Source organism: Stegostoma tigrinum, chromosome 14, assembly GCF_030684315.1.
Source record: "Stegostoma tigrinum isolate sSteTig4 chromosome 14, sSteTig4.hap1, whole genome shotgun sequence".
Classification (NCBI taxonomy): Eukaryota; Metazoa; Chordata; class Chondrichthyes; order Orectolobiformes; family Stegostomatidae; genus Stegostoma; species Stegostoma tigrinum.
This window is the reverse complement of record NC_081367.1, coordinates 19,754,379-19,776,526: the sequence shown is the minus strand read 5'-3', so window position 1 is coordinate 19,776,526 and position 22,148 is coordinate 19,754,379. Positions and strand designations below refer to the sequence as shown.

Below are 22,148 nucleotides of genomic sequence, written 5' to 3'. Positions count from 1 at the left end.
CATCAACAGTCACGTGCTTTTCAAGCTGGTTTACCTGCTGGCACTGGTTCACAAAGAATCTCTAAGAAATCAGAAGAGTTGAAATGGTATAACAGGTTTATAACATGCTCCACAGTTCTCTGCAGCATCGGGGATTAACCACAGCAGAGAGGTCTTCAATCAGCATGAGGTTACGATACCATTGATATTATGAAGGATTTCGAGTTGATGATAACCGTTGTGGTTAATGATATTAGCTGGGACCCACATGCATCTTCACGTTCCGTGTCCTACTAACTGCTTCACAAGCCTGTGCATTGCTTCATTCACCAACTCCCCTTCATTTATTTCTTCATAATTTCTATCAACCTTCTCTATCATACCGCACGTTTATTAGCTTCAATGCAATCAAGCACACTTGGCAACATTACAGATTGCAGGCTCTTCTCTCCCAACTTTCTGATACTGTCAGCTAATCAGTTATGACAGACACATGACCAAAATGCATTGTATCACTCCACTAACCGATTGCCCTAACTTGCAGGAGGTGTTGATCCATAAACTATGGTGGTACCTAACCACTGGAGACATGTATAGCTGAAAGTCAGCCCAGTTCTGTTCTGTCAAACACCCTCACTCCAAATTCCAAGGTGGCGGAGATGGTGGCAAAGTGATATTGCCACTGGACCTGTACTAGTATACTGGACATTGGACCAGAACTCAGGTTAATGTTCTGGGGACATGGGTTCAGAGTCCACCATGGTAGATGATAAAGTTTGAATTCAATGGAAAAAAAGGTGTGGAATTAATAACTAGTCTCATTGTGACCATGTTGATTGTCATACAAAACAAAATCTAGTTCACTCGCATCCTTTTTGGGAAGCAAGCTTGCCTTCTTACCTTGTCTGGCCTACATGTGACAGGAGACCCATCGTAATGCGGTTGACTCTGAACTGCCCCCTGGACTTAGGGATGTGACTAAATGTTGGCATAGCCAATGACTCCCATACTTGCATGAAAAATGAGAGAAAAGCTCAGTGGAGGAGATGGTGCTGACAATCGTTGCAGCCATTCAATCTATGCTTCCAGAGGTTATGAGAAGTGCTGAATTAATTTCCCCACAGATTAGAGTATAGCTCCATCATGCACAAATGGGCTGCCTTTTAGTTAGAGACAGCACGCAGCTAGCCATCACTGCTACTTCTCCCAGAGCCCCAGCTGTGCTTTTTAGCTAATCAGTCCTGACGGCTATCACCCATGCTAAAATGCTGCAGCTCAGAACTTGGTCACTTATGTGACCTGAGCTTTTCAAGGATCTCGTGCAAGACCATCCACAGTTTCTTTCACTGAAGATCAGTACTCCTCCTCTCATCATGCTGCAGGAACTGGGGTGATCCTTCAAAGGACCACTCGGCCAAGCAAAACACCGAGGTAATGCAGATAGTTGACTTTTGCATAGTGTGATTTGTTGGGAAAAGTGCATATGGAATCATTTGTTGTGGCTTTTATTTCAGCATTGAGACCAAGATGACGCCAGGATGGTCCATGGCAGAGGGATCATAGGATATGGAATTGTACTAATGGGTTGCGTTTTCTAAAGTTGTTGTTACTGAGCAATCAAAGACAGCCTAATTAGAAAAGGGGTGTGTCAGTTGCTGCTTCTCTTGAGGCTTTCATCTTATTCCTATTGACCAGTACTGTGCCTATATCATGGCAACATTGGTGAGAATGCATCAGAACATAAACTCAAGTGAGCTTCTCTAGAGTGGTCCAGTCAGATGGGCAGTTAACTTGGAGTCCTGTTCTGAAAAAGGATCACTGGATCTAAAATGTTAACCCTCTGCTTTCTGTCAACAGATGTTGCCAAACATGCTAACTGTTTCGAGCAATTTTTCTTTTTGTTTTTATTTCTAATTTCCAGCATCCACAGTTCCTTGTTTTTTTTCCTCTTTACTTTAGAGTCCCATTTGTTTGCTCTGATGTTTGAATGGCAGCATGGCTTGCCATTATACACAGCTGACCATATGTGGGATAGGTTTTGATGTATAGTCATGAGCCACATTTAAAGATTTCTCTTGTAGTCTAGGAAACGCTGTTTGATTTGTGGTGGTAACTAAGCGACTGAATGAAAGCGTTATGACTGTTGTCACCCACTGGGCATTCCCTTCATAAATGGTTTCACCTTAATTGCACATTCAGCAAATGATTATAGTTGCAGTACTTCTTCACATTTTAGATGTCACACTCGTTAGCATCTTGCGGAAGTCCCATCACCTTTACAAAGCCATGTGCACACCGTTTGCTTTTCTGTGTTCCCAGAGAACACAATAAACACTACTTTTCTTGCATAAAGTGCATCTATAGCCTTTTTGCAACAACTAGCCCTGTTATGATGTTTGAGGTTATGTGAGAAATTCCATCATAAAGTGTAGAGAAGACAGCAATGGTCCTGATTTAGATGGAGCCAAGAGAAACGCCCCTGGAGGGTTCATAGTAGATAAAACCTCTTGCTGAGTATTCATTCACATTCCTTTTTTTTTTGCTGCCTTTGTTCTCTTTTCCTCTCATATTGCAACTTAAAGGGAAATGCAACTGTAGCATTTATGAATGGGAGAAAGTGATCTGACCAGAACGGTTATAGTCATAGAAAGTATTTTCCATGCCAGGAACCACTTCTGATTGACTTCAACTTTATCCAGTTCTTCAAAGCGCCAAGCAGTTGCACAAGCTCAACTGAGCCAGTAGAGATTAATCAGTGGCCAACTTCACAGTAATTGGGAATCACTTTAGATAGCCCTAGTGGGTGAGTCCTTCCCACTGCTGAACAGCTGTTCAACTGTGCATGTATGAGAGAACGTCAGCTGGAATACCAAGCTCAAATTTGGCCGTGCTGGTGTAGAATCAACAATACATCATCATCTGCCTAATCTGTATCTAGTGAGCATGCTTTTGATTCCTTTACCAATGTAGTATTTGTTGTGGGCTTGGGCTGAAGGTTTGTGCCTCAGTGTGAATGCCCTTTTGGTAACAAAGCAGCATCTATAGTGTCCAAAGTACAATGCTGCCAAAAGTAATTTGGTAGCCAACATTTTCTTTTTGCATATCCCATTTCAATGTAAAAATACTCCTTCTCGATCTCTGTTGTTTACAGCTCAGTTCATTAGCAAGCCATAACACATGTATGTTGGTCACATGCCCCACAGTTTGCAGAAATTCTAAAGTGTAGAAAGTGTGATGGGAGATGAGACACCATGAAAGGAAATTGCATCAATTTCCAGAAGGCCCAGAATGAAAACTTCAAGTACTTTAACTGTTAGTTTAAAAAAAACATTGATTATCTAACTCTAATATGAATGAATTTCTTTGGAGTGTAGTTTGTATGCTTAATCCAGGTTCTATCCTTTTGGGATCAGAGATGATGGGAATTGCACCTGCTGGAGAATCCAAGATAACAAAGTGTGAAGCTGGATGAACACAGCAGGCCAAGCAGCAACTTAGGAGCACAAAAGCTGACATTTCAGGCCTAGACTTCTCTGGTGAAGGGTCTAGGCCCGAAACATCAGCTTTTGTGCTCCTAATATGCTACTTGGCCTGCTGTGTTCATCCAGCTTCACACTTTGTTATCTCTATCCTTTTGGAATTAAGGTTAGGAACCAAAATCATCATCATTGCTGTGTCTAATGCCTGTTGCTCTGACCAGAGTTGCTGTCCTCGGTCCATGAGACCAAATTAGCAGTGATGTATCTTTGAATTCTGAACTATAAAATGATGACAAAATAACCAAATGTTAAAAATTCAAAATAACGTATTAGAAATTCACAAGTTTTTGTAATTGTACAGAAAAAGGTATTCACTGTATAAAATCTCCACTTAACCTCCAATATTTGTAGGGGACCTTTGAATGAAGATGTATTTGCTAGTCCAGGAATTACTGAAGCAAAGACTGTCAATCCTGAAATACAGACTATCACTGAGCAAATTCGTCAGCTGTTGCTACAGGTAAAGCTAATTCACATATTCATTGTGTATTCCAATGTAAAAATAATTTGCCTTTGGTTATTACATTGCCTATTAAAACTTTTGTCTTTTCCATTTTAGCCAGTTTACAATAATGGTTCCAGTGGGTACGGAAGTTTGGGAAGTAATGGATCCCACGCACAGTTCGTGAGTGTAGCCTCTTCCAGCGATAGCAGTGGTAACGTCAAGGATGAGAGCCACTGGAACAGACCTGTAAGTTTGTTGTGTTATAACCTGTTGACTTTAATACAAATTGATGTTGGGCCAGTTCACTTCAGTGACATTGCATGTGACTGTAATTGGGTTTATTTCAAATTTTAAGTAAGCCCTCATTTTAAGTTACCATATTCAGTGTTGTTTTGACTTAACATTGTGGATGTAATGGAGCCAGTCTACATATTTAGCATAAAGGCTACCGATTTAACAATATATGATGCAATTGGCACCATTTCAGGTTTAGGGTAAGGAGTGCTGTTTGCTTCTGGAAAAAATAGTGACTACTTTTTGAAATGCTGCAGTTTTGTTTTGTAAGGAGTATCTATTCCGTTGATTGTTCATGTTGCTGCCTACACTTGATTTTCCTGAGGCCTGCTCGCAATTCCCTCCCGCTGTTCAGTCTTCTTGCTTGCCACTTCTCCACCAAACGTGATTTCCCTCCTCACCACTTTCCTACCAGCTCTCCCACTCATAGCTCCTCTTCCTCCAATTCATTTGAAGCTGATTGAGAGAGTGTTACTACCTAGCTGAGGTTTAGCTGTGGTTTGGGACCAGATCAGAACTTTGATTTACAGTCATGGAATCAATAAGATATACGTCACAGAAATAGACATCTGTTCCACTCATCCATGCTGAACTGTTTTACAAAACTAAACTAGTCGCATTTGCCTGTGTTTGGCCCATAGCCTTCTAAACCTTTCCTATCCATGTACCTGTCCAAATGTCTTATAAATGTTGTAATTGCACCCACATCTATCACTTTCTCTGGCAATTCCTTCCACCTACGATCCACCCTCTGTGAGAAAAAGTTGCTGCTCAGGTCCCTTTTAGACTTTTCTCCTCTCACCTTAAAATTATGCCCTCCAGTTTTGAACTCTCCTACCCTAGGGAAAAGACCTTTGCTATTTGTCTTATCTATCCCCCTCATAATTTGATAAACCTCTATAAGATCATCCATCAACCTCCTGTGCTCCAGTGGAATAAAGTCCCAACCTATCTAGCCTCTCCTTATAACTCAGAGCCTGCAGTCCAAACAACATCCTTGTAAATCTTTTCTGCACCCCCTCAAGTTTAAAAACATCTTTCCTATAGAAGGCAACCAGAACTGTACACAGTGCGCCAACATCCTGTACATTGTTTCAGCTCTTATACTGAATGGTCTGAGCAATGAAGGCAAACTTGCCAAATGCCTTTTTTACCACCCTGTCAACCTGTGATGTAACTTCCAAGAAACTCTGCACCTGAACTCTTCAGTATCTCTGTTCAACAACACTCGCCAGGAGCCCTACCATTTAACTGTATAAGCCCTGCCCTTGTTTGTCTTACCAAAATGCAACACCTCACATTTCTCTGAATTTAACTCCATCTGCCACTCCTCGGTCCGTAGGCCCAACTGATGAAGATCCCTTTGCGTTCTCAAATAACCTACATTGTCTACTAGACCACCAATCTTGGTGTCATCCACAAACATATTAACTGTACTTCCTATATTATCATCCAAGTCACTTATGTAAATAACAAACAACAGGGAACCTGCCACCTAGCCCTGCAGAACACCGCTGGTCATACGCTTCCAGTCCAAAAAACAATCCTCCACCTCTGCTTTCTGTCTCTGCTGTCAAGCTAATTTTGTATCCACTTGGCAATGTCTCCCTGAATCCTATGTGACCTAATTTTACTAACCAATCTACCATGTAGAACCTTGTCAAAGGCCTTGCTAAAGTCCATTTAGGCAATATCAGCCATTCTGCCCTCAACTATCTTCTTGGTCTCACCCTCAAAAAACTCAGTCAAATTTGCCTGATACAATTTCCCATGTAATTGTGAACAATCTTGAAGAAGAACTTCCATTGTAAATGTGTTGTATCTTATTCCTCACTGACACCACTTGTGCAAATTCTGGTCTTTTAATTAAAAGTTCTTATTATTTAACCCTATTTTTGTGGGAATTGATTGGTTACTAATGGTTATAAATACTTAGTCACTAAGTCACTAAATACTTAAAAAAAGTACATCCATTTTCAAGCCATGAACTTCTGTACTTTAAGCACATAGCACTGAAAACCAGTTAATTCAATGAAGATTAAGTGACAATGGAAATGTTTGGATGAAACTCTGAAAAATTCGAATGTCTGATTGTGATGAGGGTAGTCTTAAAAACTTGCGAATCAGAACCTATGACAGTTAAGCACACCCTCAGTACTCCATGTAGATTCTATATTCTATTGTTGCGTACATTTTTGGAGTGCAGCTGGAACTCTCAACCTTCTGGCACAGTAGTTCATTCTTGGTTCTACTGATCAATATTGCAGTTAAAAATATCAGCCAGCTAAATTCAAATAATATGAAATAATTAAAGAGTGATTTAATGACTACGCCATGAAAGCTTTGCTTTTGAGTTCGCAGTTTGCTAAATTTTGAAAAGCCTTTTGTCTCATTCTCTGTTTGGTTTTGTCACATCTCAACAAATTTTGGCAGTTAGATAAAACGTTTTGTAAAATTTGAGTTTTCACTCATTTATTTCTTTCAGATGACATTTCAGAAGATTTGTAAGGATGTGCATTTGGTCAAAAACCAAGGACAGGCAATGTTCATTGAGAACAGAGGAAAGAGTGAATCAAAACGCAGACACAAAAGCGGTAATAGGCTTAATTAATTTTCTTTCATTATCTAGACCTGCGTGATTAATTGGCTCGAAATAATTCTGACTTTCTTGACTTGGTACATGTGTGGAGTTCAAATGCAGCTGTTATGAGTGTAGCTGTTCATTTCGAGTAATAATGGTAGCAGTTTACGCAGAGTGACGTTATTCTGCAGAAGGGTTACAATCGCTTGAGGATCACTTGTAAAGTCACAGTAAAAGTAACTACTTAAAAACTGCAGTTTATTCTTGTATGCTCCACAAATGTATTTCTACCTCAGTGTAGTGTACATTCCTCTTGTATAAACATTCATTTCCTGTCATTTGATTCTGTGACATCACAGAGCAAGAATGGGAGGAAGGAAGAATAATTGGCAACGTGAGGGACTACATTTTCATGTTACATATTTGAAAGGCAGTCATTTTAAAGAGGAAGTTATATCATCTGAACTTTTATTTAAAACCTGTAACATGATTTCCGATTTCTCCTCCCCTCTCAACATGTTTCCACAACAAAAATAAAAAAAATATTGTGCAAGTTCTCAAAATCTGAAAAAAATGTGAGTTCTATATCTAAAGTAGGTGCATGTAGTGACCTCTGAATGCACATTCTGTTAATAGAATCTTAGCCAGATCTCTCAATTATTTAAAAGCAGAACATTTTCAAATTCTAAATATGCATCTTAATCTCTGTCACAGGATGTGATAGTGTAGTGGTCAGAAGGATCGCTTTGCAATGTTGCAGGTTTGACAGCGACTAATATGTCATGAGTTCACTTTCAGCTTTTGTTTGTCATATGAGAAGCAGGTGGGGACTCTGGGTCTGTAGTTGATAGAGTTTAGAAGGATAAGGGTGGGGGTGGAATCTCATTAAAACTTATGGAATACTGAGAGACTTACAGAATACTGAGAGACCTGGATATAGAGGATGTAGAGAAGCTGCTTCCACTAGTAGGAGAGACAAGGATCAGAGGGCACAGCCTCAGAAGAAAGGGATGACTCTTTAGAACAGAGATGAGGGGGAATTTCTTCAGCCAGAAGGTGATGATTCCGTGGAACACATTTTTGCAGAAGGCTGCTAAGGCCAAGTGTCCTTAAAACAGAAAGATAGGTTCTCGATTAGGTTATTAAACAATAATAAAGGGTTACTGGGAGAAGCAGGAGAATGGATTTGAGAAACATATCAGCAATGATCGAATGGTACTGCAGACTCAATGGGCTGAATGGCCTAATGGTCTTCTGGTCAATTCTCCACTATGTGTGATGATTGAATAGTCTGACATTATTCACTGATTAAGCTTGACTAATGGTCAGTTTGGTAAGATACCGAAAGATAGTTAACAACCTGATTATCAAGTCATAATCTCTTTCTTGTAACATACGTTTCCATAATCTAAAAGCCTCAATTTGTGGACTAAGGAATTACTTGGCTTTTTGTTGTTTTGAAATGATGTGCACTGAACTATGCCTGCCTGAAGCATGATTCTCCACAAAAAAGTGAGTCACAGAATATGAGGGTTACCCTAGAAAGTGTGTTGAGGTCACAGTCAGATCAACCATGATCTTATTGAGTGGTGCAGCTGACTTGAGGGAGCCAACGACCAGATCTTGTTCCTGACTCTTGTGTTCATACTTGGGAAAATTGCAAATATTTGTATATCCCGTATCAGCTGCACTGTGGAAGTGCTAATGAGCATCTTCAAACATAATTTATGCGCATGTTTGTATCTTGCAGAAGCATGAAGAGATTTGTCACGTACAAGTTTAATTAATTTGTTTAAAATTTCTTAAATCCCTAGAAACTCATATAGCTTTTGTTTCTTTCCTTTCCTTTCAATATTTTGCTGAAATTAAACCCAGTTATGTTAAGTTCCAATTTCCAGGACGATGATCAGTTCTAGATCAATGACTCGGGCTGTTTTATACTCCATTTTGGAAATCGCTTGTTCTAATTCTAGAAGTACATCTATTTTGCAGTAACACAACATAAAGAAACTAGTGGCCAGAACAAAGACTTTAAAGCCAGTTCATCCAGGGTTGCTGCACCCAACAGTGCCATAAAAAACATGCTGTTGGATGATTCAAGATGCAAGGAACAGCCAGTATATTGTTATCAGCAAATCAACTGTTTGGACAGTGTGATAAGGTGAGTGAAACCCTGCTTTTGCTCCAACAGTTACACAGGTCATTGTTCCTATTTTGGAGGGCTATTGTAGCTGAGTTGTGTGCTTTGAAGAAACACGCTGTTAGGTTTGTTTGATTTGGCCATATCTATGTCGTACAAGTTGCAGAGAAATGCAGTAACAAACTCTGCACATCATTAAATGACAAATCACTAATGGTAATGTCATCACAAACATAAAGAAAGTTACTTTCCGTCCGAGAGTATTACTGTCAGAAGAATATTTTAAATATCCGTTGATGATGTGGTTTAATTTTGTTTTAACTATACTGTCCTAATTTTTTTTCTTTTAAGAAAAGTGTCTTACTGTAATGATGTGTTATGGGTCAACTTTTCAATGGGTAAGCCTTCTGCTCCCTTGAATGGTGTGGCAAGTAGGAAAGAAGTTGACAAAATATGGTGAAAATAGAAAAATCAGAACATCAAAGTCAAGAAAGGTTTGTCTGATTTTCCCCCTAAATGTCAAAGTCAGAATCTTGATAATGGGGGGTGGCTATATTATTTCCATGTATTTGCGTCTTCTTATTAACTGAACTCTCTCCATTTCAGGCCCGAAACATCAGCTTTTGTGCTCCTGAGATGCTGCTGGGCCTGCTGTGTTCATCCAGCCTCACATTTTATCTTGGAATTCTCCAGCATCTGCAGTTCCCATTATCTCTCTCCATTTCTGTGCAGCTTCCAGTTCTCTCCTGATAAATTTCTTATATGAAGGTTAGAGATTTATTTGGTGGCAGCAGCAGCAGCTCATCGTTTGCTTCTCCAGGCCTTCTTCCAACTTTGTCTCCGCCACAATGTTGCTGCATATTCAATGAATTGCATTCTCCAGCACCCTTTGTGCATGCAAGTTGACAACAGCAAACCACTAGCCACACCATGTCACCATGCCTTCTTCTGGACTAACTCTCACTCCATTTCAACCCTTCAGAGCTTCACGTAGAACTCCAGGACAGTTATGGCTCACTAAAGTGTTTTTGCCAGGTTGCTGTGTGTGCAGGGACCCAAGCATTTCATACATCGAAACAAGATGCATTTTTAGGACCCCTGACTTCCATTTTTAATGCTCACTTGCTTTGCATTTACTCGGAGGTTCTGTGGCTTGCACGTTTTTCAGCACATAGGCTGCTCAGTGCAAAGTTGCTGACTGTCCCCCTCTGTGGCTTGCATTTTTTTTTAGTCTGGAGGAAGAGACAGGCAGCTTATCACAAAGTGAAACACTGAATAGACAAGTGTTGGACATGCCACTGTGCGGCACCATGCAGTATGTGCTAGCAGCTTATGTGACAAATACACAGCATGTGCTTCAAACAGATGGTAAAAGGGGACCGGGACTTTGACCAGTCAGCGAGTGCTGCTACTGTTGATCAAGGGACTTGGGACAATTCCAGTCTATGGGGTTGGCCATTATTGATCAATTGTTAGTTCTACCGGAGTCCAGGGTTGCATGTAGGTCAGTCCTGCAGGCCAAGTGCAAACTATTCTAGAATTGGTGTTGAGTCATCAGGCTGTTGTGGAGACTGATCCAGGGTTTGGACCGTGATCAATCAGAGCCACTCTGCCATGCAGCAGGTTTGGGCATTAATAGTCCAGGAGGCTTCTCAGAGGACCAGCCCAGTGATGCCTAGGGAAAGTGTACTGCGCATGTTTTGAGGTGGGGCTCATTCAGCTGGGTTGCTGAGGGAATGAATATAGTGAAAGATAGAAAGGTGTGATATCTCAGGTACAGGAAGCTTCAGGAGCTAGATGTTTCACATGTTGCAATCACTCTGGCCTCTGCTTGAGGAAAGTTGCAGGCAGTGAAAGCATGGCAGTTCACAAAGCCATGGGCTAGGAGGATAAACCAGAACCTTAATCAGTTTTATGAAGGGGGTGATCAGAAAGAGGAAGCTGAAGGCTTACTGGGGACACTGAGATAGCAACAAAGGAGGCATCAGGCAGGAATTGTGTATCTCCAATCTAGGGCCGTGAAGATGTACAGTGTGAAAACTGAGCTTGCCATTTGAGCTTCACTTTTCATACCTGACACTGGAAGACAATGCTTTGGAACTCCCACATTTGCACATTGACCAAGGATGGCTTTTTGGGGAAGGAGTTATCAGATATCACGGTGGATTTATACTTAAATAGGTTTGTGAACACTTTGGTTCTTGGCTTGTATCTGGATGAGGTTACATACTTCAGAGCTCCTTAACTGGGGTTTGATACTGGCGTCTTCCAGAAACCTCTGTGGCATACTTTGTCAGGGCATAAAATGACACTCCATTGTGATTGAGGTGAGGGCTCAGAAGTACCACTATTGAAATAGTGTTACCTTTCTGACGTTGCCTGCAGATTATCAACTCATACATCTGATGTCTACAATCGCCATGACTGGGGTCCATGTGGCTCGCTTCACAGGTGTAAACAGCACAGAAGGAGAGAACAATTACAAATTTGTGACAAAAATATGAACATCTAATTGCTTCTGCTTTGAGAGCACCAGTTACCAACCTGCAGAGTTGGTCTGTAGAAATGGTTTCTACTCCATTAATGTTCAGTTTTATTTGTGATCATCAATTCCAGATTTTGGATGTTTGTACCAGGTATTCTGGAAGTTGCCATGACGTATACCTCTGGTTAGACTCTGAGGTTCCAAGGTCCTCAGGCCATTTGTGCTATGAGATAAAGGCTAAACCTCCAACTATGGCTGGTGACTCATCTATGAAACCCTGAAACTGATATGGAATGAGAACATAGTGTTACACGCACCTCCATCAGAACTGTTTGAGACCAGGCCATCCTCAAGATTAAGATTCTTTACCTGGACTGCTCTGGCAAGACCTTGCAGTAATGCCCAGAAAGGTCCTGCATCATTGGAGCATACTGTTCCCTTCGTGACTGGGGACTTAAAAAAAAAGAAGAGGGGACAGCCTGATGCAGTCAAAATGGGGGATCAACAGCAGTCTTCAGATGTTCACCCTCATGATGAGCAGCAGATTGAAACCAACCCTGACACTGCTTCTTGTCCCTTCTTTCATTGGTTAGCCTTCACTGTTTCAGAATTTTCAGTCACGACTAAGTTGCCCTGAAATGCTTGAGTGTCCTGTAGGACAGCATTGACCATGAAAGAGGCAGCAGTTTGTACAGTTGATTTTTTTCCTAACAGTGCACTAAGGGTGCACAGTGTGATCTGTACATTGTACATCTGCCACCCTTGAATGACAGTGCTCTCCTCTGATAGCGCCAGAGATATTGGCCTTATTCCAATTTAGAACTTTTTAACATTTTGATCAGTTCTTTCCTTTCCTATGACTATTTTAAAAACTAGTAGAATTATGATCACTTGCACCAGAGTGCTCCCCAACTGACAGCACTGTCACAGTTTAAGAACCTTTGAAGTCTGTGGTATCTGCACTCAAAGACAAATCCTTAAGATTTCTGAAGAGGCTTTTTCTTCTTTTCCTTGCCAATGTGCAGACCCAGCGTCCACAACTAGAGTGGATGGGGCAGGCTTCAGCATCAGAGGCAGGGAGTAGTACACTGGGCATCTCCTAGAGCATCCTGAGTGGAAGTTTCTGGGGGTGCTGTATATGACTCCCTCCCAAGGAGTGTCTACTGACACCATACTGTCTCGCTGAGAGAAAGGAGAACTTGAAGTTTGAGTTTAAGGTCCCTCCTCCATCTGTAGCCTTGTCATTGATGCTAAACATCTCTCTCTGCAGTGATGGAGAGTAGGTCTGTGCGCTTATCTGGCAAGTGTGACCCAAGGGATCTGGGTCTCCATAGAGATGGGCAGCCGGACGCATGCAATCTGGAGCCAGCATAGAACTGAAAGTTGGTAGCCTCCTTTGACCCAGTTTACTGTGCCTGTCTGTGCATTTTGACAAAACAGTTACTGGCCGAGTCCACGGTACCATCTTCTCCCCAGAGCTGAGCAGGTGCTTCGTCTCCAGCAGTCTTCTGAGTATAGAGGTATGGGGTGTTTCTTTCTTAACAAGCAGCAAAGATGGATTGGTGATGTGCTCACTAGACTATGTTGCTCAAGCCGACGTCTAATGCAGACAGAGATTGCTATTGAGTTGGACGTCTCTGAGCTGATGGATGATACGGGTACAAGTCTTGTGTTTGCATCTTCTGAAAATTTAAAGCCTACTATCTCTGAGGCGGAGGTGAAGGTAGGGCCAAGATTTCTGGGTCAGAGGTTCGCTGGCTACCACTTGTACCTACACAAGAGAAAAAAGGAAAATAGTTGTCTAACAGGGTAATAAGCCTATTCAGTTTAAGAATGAGTGAGCTTTGGAGTTAACAGGAAAGTAGCAGAGCACAGCTTACTTAAGGTCTCCATGAGTCTACATAAGCAGTTGTGCTCTTCTGCCAAATCCAACATCTTCAGGTAAGCTGAGGAGTCTTATGTCCCTAATACCAGTATCTCCATCTAAGCTGCCTGCCTCTAGGGATGTGGCTTACTTACTAGTTATTAGGAAAAAGCATTGCTCTCCTTTCCAAACCAAATCAAACAGCATCTCGATGTTGCTGGTCTGACTTCTTTTCCTTGGCCATTTCCTTCAGTATAGCAGGACAAGACTACTGTGTGAAGCACAGTACTTGCTTTGCAGCATCTGCATTGCTGTGGAAACTGGTGTTTAAACATTGGTGCCAGTGGTGTGAATGTTGCAAAGTCCTGGCAGCAGTGAGCACTTCCCTCTCCATCTCCATGATTCCATGAGACAGGTGCCAAAGAGACTGGTTGCACAATTCATGAGATGAACAGCTGAAGATTGTGTGAGGAAAGTTGCTATGTGCTGTGGGGTAGAGCATTTGCCATGAATCTCACTTGAATTAAAAACACCTTGCCAAAAATGCATTCTTTCCCAACAGTAATCATATGGTTAACAGTACTTTTTTTTAATCATAAGAGAAGTAAAGCTAAGGATAATTTGCATAAGATACTTACTAGCACTTTCAGTATTCTTATTCTCCAGTTGACTATTGAATGTATTAGGTTCAGTACCCCATTTTCTCCTGGCAAGGTTTCACCAAGGAAGATGTAAGATTAATGAACAGTTGTTTTGATTTGTTGGCGTTGGCTAACAAATAATTGCCAGCAAGGAAACTGGAAAATTTCTGTGTTCTTGGGCTTCATTTAACATCAGCATAAAAGTGGAATACTGCAGGTGTGGGAAATAAGAACCCAGAATGCTGAAAATACTTTATAGGTCAGGCACTATCTGTTTGTGTCTTTTTCTCAGATGCTATCTGACCTGCTGAATATTTCCAGCATTATGTGCTTTTCTTTTAATGTGTTCTCTGTGAGGTGTTGTATCTGACATTGCAGCATTCCTCAGAGTTAAGCTAAGGTTATGTTCAAGAGTTGGAATCATACGTTTATCCGTAACTTTCTGGCTTGGGCAAGAATACTATCACTGAGACAACTGACATCTTGTAAGACTTTCTTGAAAACCTTTTAAAATATAGTTGTTCCTTCATCAGTCAAGCAGTTCTATGAAATCTCACACTTATTGTCATACATTTTTTGTGGCTAGTTATATCGTATTGACAGACTGTCTTACAGATGGGAGCATGGAGTCCAATATAAATCAAAAATGATCCTTGTTACTTCCTGTGGCATAGTTCATTTCTGCCTCTGGTATTTTGCAGGTATTTGGACAGCTACAATATTCCAAGCACTGTGAAAAGGAAATGTGAATCTTCTTCAGCGTCTGATGATGATAAAGAAAAAAATCATAACACACAAGTTTCTAAAGGTATTTCATGTTGTGTTGACTTTGACTAAAGGGACTTTGCTGAAAATAACCCAACAACATACAGAATTTGTCAAACACGTTAGGGTATCTGACTTAACAGTAAATAAATTGTTTAATAAGCAAGAATGACTGTATCATGAAGTCTGTGTATGCATCATTACTGTAGATGCCCAACATTTTCTTTTAGCTTTCTGTGTAACGATTCCAAACATTCATCATTCCTTTGACAGAAGTAAAATAGAGTTTATTCCACAATGATAATCTGTCACAAGCAAAATATGTTGAATACGTGACCTACTGAAGTAGTTTTTCTTGAGTTACTAGTTCCTGGAAACAAAAATGCAAAATATGCATTCTTAGTTCTCCAATGTCCTTTAAAGTAAGAAACTGCTATCCTTAACTGGTCTGGCCTACATGTGATTCCAGGTCCACAGCCATGTGGTTGACTCTTAACTGCCCTCTGGGTGATTTAGGGACGGGCAATAAAGGCTGTCTCGCCACTGAAGACCTCACCCTGTTACTGAATAAATTTTTAAAATGTTTAAGATTATAAATGGGAAGATGCACATTTAGAAAATTAAGCTGTTGAATTCTTCACCATGGTTTTGTCCTGTAATGTAGATGACAATCAAATAGGAGTAAATAGAAGTATAAAGGGCGGCTCGGTGGTTAGGACTGCAGCCTCACAGTGCCTTGGACCCGGGTTCAATTCCAGCTTCGGATGACTGCCTGTGTGGAGTATGCACATTCTCCCCGTGATTGCATGGGTTTCCTCCGGGTGCTCCGGTTTCCTCCCACAGTCCCACGTCACAAAAATGTGCAGGCTAGGTGGATTGGCCATGCTAAATTGCTTGTAGTGTTCAGGGGTGTGTGGGTTACATTGGGATGGGTCTGGGTGGGATGCTTCAAGGGGCGATGTGGACTTGTTGGGCCGAAGGGCCTGTTTCCACATTGTAGGTAATCTAATCTATAATGATGAACACTTAACAATGAATTCTCCTGTTAATTTGGCAGAGGCGGCACCATTACCACATCAGTCTGTTCGAGTTCCTTTTAAAGTTGCAAAGGAGGTGTCCACCGGAGCAGTTGTTGGCACTCCCTTAACGCCACTTTCCTTACCAAGAAAGGCAGCAAGTGTCACCAGTCAGTGCAGTTACAGCAGCACTATTGTCCATGTTGGAGACAAGAAACTACAAGCAGACGCAGGTACTGTACATAAGTAGAATTATAAAATGATTGTTTGGATGACATGATTTCCAGTGAAATTAATGTTTAGTTCCTTTTTATTTATGTGGAAGGATATTTTGAGTATATAAGAAGATAAAGTTGAATTAGGTGATTTTTTAAAAAAAAAACAAAAAAAAAGTTGCTGGAAAAGTTCCAGAGAGACCACTCTCTCTGTGACTCCCTTGTTGGCTTCACACTGCCCTCCAACTCCACCACACCCGGCACCTTCCCCTGCAACCGCAGGAAATGCTACACTTGCCCCCACACCTCTTCCCTCACCCCTATCCCAGGCCCCAAGATGGCTTTCCATACTAAGCAGAGGTTCACCTGCACATCTGCCAATGTCGTATACTGCATCCATTGTACCCGGTGTGGCTCCCTCTACATTGGGGAAACCAAGCGGAGGCTTGGGGACCGCTTTGCAGAACACCTCCGCTCGGTTCGCAATAAACAACTGCACCTCCCAGTCACAAACCACTTCCACTCCCCCTCCCATTCTTTAGATGACATGTCCATCATGGGCCTCCTGCAGTGTCACAATGATGCCACCCGAAGGTTGCAGGAACAGCAACTCATATTCCGCTTGGGAACCCTGCAGCCTAATGGTATCAATGTGGACTTCACCAGCTTCAAAATCTCCCCTTCCCCCACCGCATCCCAAAACCAGCCCAGTTCGTCCCCTCCCCCCACTGCACCACACAACCAGTCCAGCTCTTCCCCTCCACCCACTGCATCCCAAAACCAGTCCAGCCTGTCTCTGCCTCCCTTACCTGTTCTTCCTCTCATCCATCCCTTCCTCCCACCCCAAGCCGCACCTCCATCTCCTACCTACTAACCTCCTCCCACCTCCTTGACCTGTCCATCTTCCCTGGACTGACCTATCTCCTCCCTACCTCCCCACCTATGCTCTCCTCTCCACCTATCTTCTTTTCTCTCCATCTTCAGTCCACCTCCCCCTCTCTCCCTATTTATTCCAGAACCCTATCCCCATCCCCCTCTCTGATGAAGGGCCTCGGCCCGAAACGTCAGCTTTTGTGCTCCTGAGATGCTGCTGGGCCTGCTGTGTTCATCCAGCCTCACATTTTATTATGCTGGAAAAGTTCAGCAGGTCTGGCAGCATCTGTGAAGGAAAGAACAGAGTTAACGTTTCGGGTCCAATGACGCTTACTCCTTAAAACGTTAACTCTGTTCTTTCCTTCGCAGATGCTGCCAGACCTGCAGAGCTTTTCCAGCAACTTAGTTTTTGTTCCTGATTTACCGCAGCCACCATTATTTTGGTTTTTATTGAATTAGGTCATACCTTATTTTATATTCTGATTTCAGTGAAATGAAAATCAAAGACAGATATATACTGTGTGGCTGTTGTCTCTTTATCAAACCAAGTCATAATTAGCCCCTGTGTGTAGACAGCTGTCTAATCATGTAATATTCAAATTTTTGGTTTTTCAAACTGGTTGTTCTGAACGGAAAGAATGCCTCCTTTAAACTTGTGCAACCATCTGTCAGAATTCCAAAGCACAGCTTAACTACATTAACGCAGTATTAATAGACAGGCATTTAACCATCTTCTTCTTCAGATGTTTCAATGATCATGTTACTTGGTTATGTTAGTTCAGCGCGGTTTGCTTCCATTGGGCTCAGCTCTCCTTATTCTGCAACAGGTTCCTGCCCAACAACCCTCTGTGATCCTTAGTCTGGTCGATTTGTGCATTCCCTTTGCCTCATTGCTTCACTATCAGCAGTTATCTGTTTTAGTTGGTTCAGTCTGAAATTTTAAAACTGTTGCATGTTGTCTCCTTTTGTTCACATGTCCCACCCGCTTTAAAGTGCATTTTAAAACTTTGACAATGCTTTGGATTATCTTCCTAATGCCTCTATGTTACTTGGTTTTAATTCTTTTGTAATATACCTATGAAATACTGTGGTTTACTGCATTAATGGCAATATTTAAATGTCAGCTGTTCGTCCCCACCACATCCATCACCAGCACCACATTCAGTAAACAAATTTTAAAACATGGGAAAAAGGCATAACGTTCTTTAAACTCTAGAGGTGATGATTTAACAATTCCCAATTGTGAATCTTAATTAAAATATGTTACTTCTTTTAAAACAACTGTTCCAACTTTATCAATTAAAAATGTTTTATCAAACTGCTTAAGCATCATTTTTTGAGGAAAAACTTTTGGTTCTGCAATGTGATACTCTAGCAATCATCAGTTTACAATTCCTTGATTTAATTGATCAGCATTTTTGAAAACTATCTTTTTGAATCCTTTGCTTTGTTGAAGGTGTTAGATAAATGCAAGTTTTTTTTTGTTGTACGTTAAGCTTATCGGTCTCTCATTTGCTTCCCCTTTTTAAAAGCACAAAATCTTTCTCAGGGACAGTTCCACTCATGTTGAAAACTGGGCATACATCATGTAGTATTGAAACTTCCAGCTGTTAAAAGCCACTGTATCTGTGTTGTCACATAGTCAAGTCCACACACATGCACACTATGTAACAAAGATGTTTATTCTGCCTCTGCACCCAGCCTAACAGCGCTGATGTTAATTGTTGCTATCCAGACTAACAACATCTAACAGAATAGCAAAACATCAGAGGTAACCAATACGACTTAGCAGCAACCTAACCTTTGTCCGCTGACAGTGTTCAAGCTGTTAAAAAATCCATTTTCTTGATACGTTTAATTGTCTAAAAGGTTGTGTTTTCTTAAAATTACAATTGTGAATTTGAAATTTGATAGAAATCTTGTTGGAGGACGGGCTTGGTACTACTGACTCCACAGAAAACATGGCATCTACTACACTGGTCACCACCACACCTTCTGTGACCCAGGAAAAGGAACCATACAAGAAACTTGGCCTCACCAAAGAAGTTTTAGCTGCCCACACACAAAAGGAAGAGCAGATATTTTTGAGCAAGTTCAAGGAGCTGAGTAAACTGAAAACATTTGAACCTTCCTGCAAATCATACTTAGAAGATCAGAACAAAGGATGTTCAGGAGATTGTGGTAAGAACTCCAAACATTTCCTCTTTTTAATTTCCTCCCTCAGTTGCAAGAGTTGCATTGTGATATGGTATAAGATCTGTTGCATGTGATGTGACATGTGCAAAGGGAAAGAATGTGGACTGATGTACCATTGCACTTTTTATATGCTAAAATGCTGTATATTGTTAAATGTAAAATACATCTTTTCAGGGTGCAATGAGTGTAACAAGTGACTGTGTGTGTACTAATGGGTGGAAATTATTCTGTAGTCAATCACAATTCACATTGTAATGTCATATTTGGTATTCCAGAAGGAAAAACCAGTAAAACTTGCAATGACACATAATGAACCAACTTGTCTTGTAAAGTATGGTTAAAAATGGAACTTCAGTTTGCCCCGTACACTCATTTCCAAGTTTTATTGTTTAGTTTACTGCTTTCTTTTTCCCAATGAGATTATTGCGAAGTTTGAGTTAAAGGGATCAGTGTCTCTGAGCTCCCATGCCATATAAATGGAAACAGTTGCTAAAGTTTTTAAATACCTGTAATCAACCCATTCAGAAATGTTATTACATTCCTCTGGAACAGGTGGGACTCGAACTGGGCCTTCTGAGAAACAAAGGTACTAAACATGTGCTTTGCCAATATGATACACCTATTTAAAAGTCTGGTCTTAGCGCTCAGTTTTGGACCCTGAAGCTCTTGTACTAAAACGGTAGTGTAGCCACCTCCGAGGCTGAAGCCCCGGTTTTAAGTCCCACCTCTGCTGTACAGGTGTATCAGAACGCCTCTAAAGAGGTTGATTTTAAAAATAACAATTTAGGACCTAATTGCAGATCATCATAGTTCACATTTGCCCAGATATGCTAAACCAGATGTCTGCAGGTTTTGCACTCCAGGTGTCGATTCAATCAACCTTGTGGCGCATTATGTTCAGCCACTTGGCTTAGACCTTGTCTTTCACTGTGTTCTCAGAGGATATTTTTTCACCTTTATGATCCCACCTTGGCCTTTTCATGCCTAACGAATCCTGGAGCAATTTCTTTCTTTTACAAAGTTTTATCAGAATCTGATCCCTTTAAGTAAAATATTGAACATTAAGTATCAGCCCCAGAAGTCAAATTGAGAAACTATTAGAAAGATGTATTCATATGGATGGTACCATTTTGCTTTTGTAATCCAGGGTATCATGGAATACTAAATTATTTAATTTGACAAGTCATTTTCCTTCTATTACAACCTTCCAATAACAATAAAATGCCTTAATGTATAATGTGCCAGTGCAAACCTTCCAAAGGTTGCTACAGAAAAATACACTTCTAAAACAGTTATTGAGATCTGTCAGTCTCCTATCTGTTAGTTATAAAGAAGTAAGAATGAAAGAGTTACGGGGTTGATTTCAAAAAATTTACCATTGTCATTGCTTGTGCAATCAATATATATGTGTCAGTCCTTTTGGGTGACCTCAGTTAGCAACCTGTTCCTTCTTAATACAGGTTCTCAAGGATTCAAACCTGGATGGAATCCTGCTGAGCCTGTGTACAAAAAAGGCGGAAAGAATAAAAAGCTGAAATCAAAACGCATCAAGCAGCAGGAATTGTCTGACAGTTCTCCCTCTCGCACCAACCAGCATACACCGCCTTCCTGGTCCCCGTCGACTGTCTCTCAGAGTAGATATTCAGCTATACCGTTTACAACAGTTATGCCACCCTATCAACTGCCAGTGTTTTCTGCCCATGGAGGTATGCCTCCTACTGCTGAGCCCTCTCTGTCCAACTTTGAAAATGCCCAGGCTGTTCACTGCACCACACAGCCTCCGCCGTACTCTGTCCCATTGGTAACCCCTATGGTAGCATTTGTGCTCCCTAATTACATGCTGCCTGGGATGAACGATGCTGCACACGAGCCTTACTTCGCGAGCCAAGCTGCATTCCCTTCACAATCGACCTTTTTACCACAGACGACGTTTTCTGCAGAGACTTCATTCCAGTCTCAGCCACAGTTTGCATCACAACATTATGATCCACCAGCAGAAGGTGAGAAGGCAGCTGCACTAGAATCTCGAGGTGCACCGTCATGTTGCTGTACTCCACAATCAGTAGGCCCTCAAGGCCACACCTCCCCTCCATTATTCCAGTCCAGGTGCAGCTCACCTTTACAACTGAATCTGCTGCAGCTGGAAGAAATGCCCAAATCATCAGAAGGAATTGCAGTTGTTGGAATTGTAGGTGGAAGTGGATCAGTTGTTGATGGAGGAGGTATGAGCAATACCCCCAATATCACGAATGTGGACGTGGCAAAGGATGAAACAGAACTGGTAAATTACATATAGTTTGAAAAATAACAATTTTCATTAAAAATGTGGGTTTTTGTGTTTTTAAGGCATAAATATCTCGTCTCTTGTAAATGTTAATATTTTACAGTGTGAAATGCAAAATTTCAAAGGAAAAGCTCAATATATTAAACAGTCAACAGAACCTAAAGTGCAAAATTCTTACTTTGGCAGAATTTATATTTAAAGTAGAATAGAGGAGGCAAGAAAAATAGAAACTGGTTCGACCAGCCAAAGGTCACACCGACCCAAAGATATCTTTTGCTTTCAGATGAGAGAAAATAAAAAGGTGAAAAAGGCTTTGAATTTTTAAATCTTGGTCAGAGTCTTTTTTAGAAGTGCTGATTTTGAAAACTGGAAAGGATACGATAATGTATGACCAGGTAATTCATATTACTTTTTCACTCCAGCACTTATGAAAATTGTAAGGAATCTGAAAGTATCATGTGATATGTTTATATCTTACAATCCCAACAGAAAGCTCTGGATACACCCTCTTCTATTCAATAGATTTGAGTGTAGACTAAGTATTTGTTATTAATAAGCACATTCCTTTGGCTTTGACTTTTCCTTCAATTCAGTCCTGTTACCATTGCCAGTCTTGACATAATCCAACAATCTGGAAATTCCTGGCAGTGTATTGTCATTCCTTGTTTAAATATAAACCATGTAAGATAAGAGAGTGTAAAAATAGTGAGCAAATAAATTGCAAAATTTTGTTTAAAATGCTTTGAAAGATTTACCTGAAAGCAAAATTTATGTTTTACACTTCTGTGAGGTTGGGGAAGAAGGAAATTTACCCGAGAGCATTTTATTGCC

The 22,148-nt window shown here is 41.0% G+C and overlaps 1 protein-coding gene across 3 annotated transcripts in view; it reads left to right on the top strand.

The window, feature by feature from the left end:
• per2 (period circadian clock 2) overlaps positions 1–22,148 on the top strand; it is an 88,076-nt gene that overhangs the window by 50,354 nt on the left and 15,574 nt on the right. For all 3 annotated transcript variants that reach the window (XM_048542355.2, XM_048542356.2, XM_048542354.2), the window contains 8 exons: positions 3,870–3,978; positions 4,078–4,209; positions 6,743–6,851; positions 8,831–8,999; positions 14,670–14,776; positions 15,791–15,982; positions 18,752–19,018; positions 20,494–21,314. In XM_048542355.2, the coding sequence (XP_048398312.2) occupies positions 3,870–3,978; positions 4,078–4,209; positions 6,743–6,851; positions 8,831–8,999; positions 14,670–14,776; positions 15,791–15,982; positions 18,752–19,018; positions 20,494–21,314 (1,906 nt within the window). The remainder of the gene's footprint in view (positions 1–3,869; positions 3,979–4,077; positions 4,210–6,742; positions 6,852–8,830; positions 9,000–14,669; positions 14,777–15,790; positions 15,983–18,751; positions 19,019–20,493; positions 21,315–22,148) is intronic.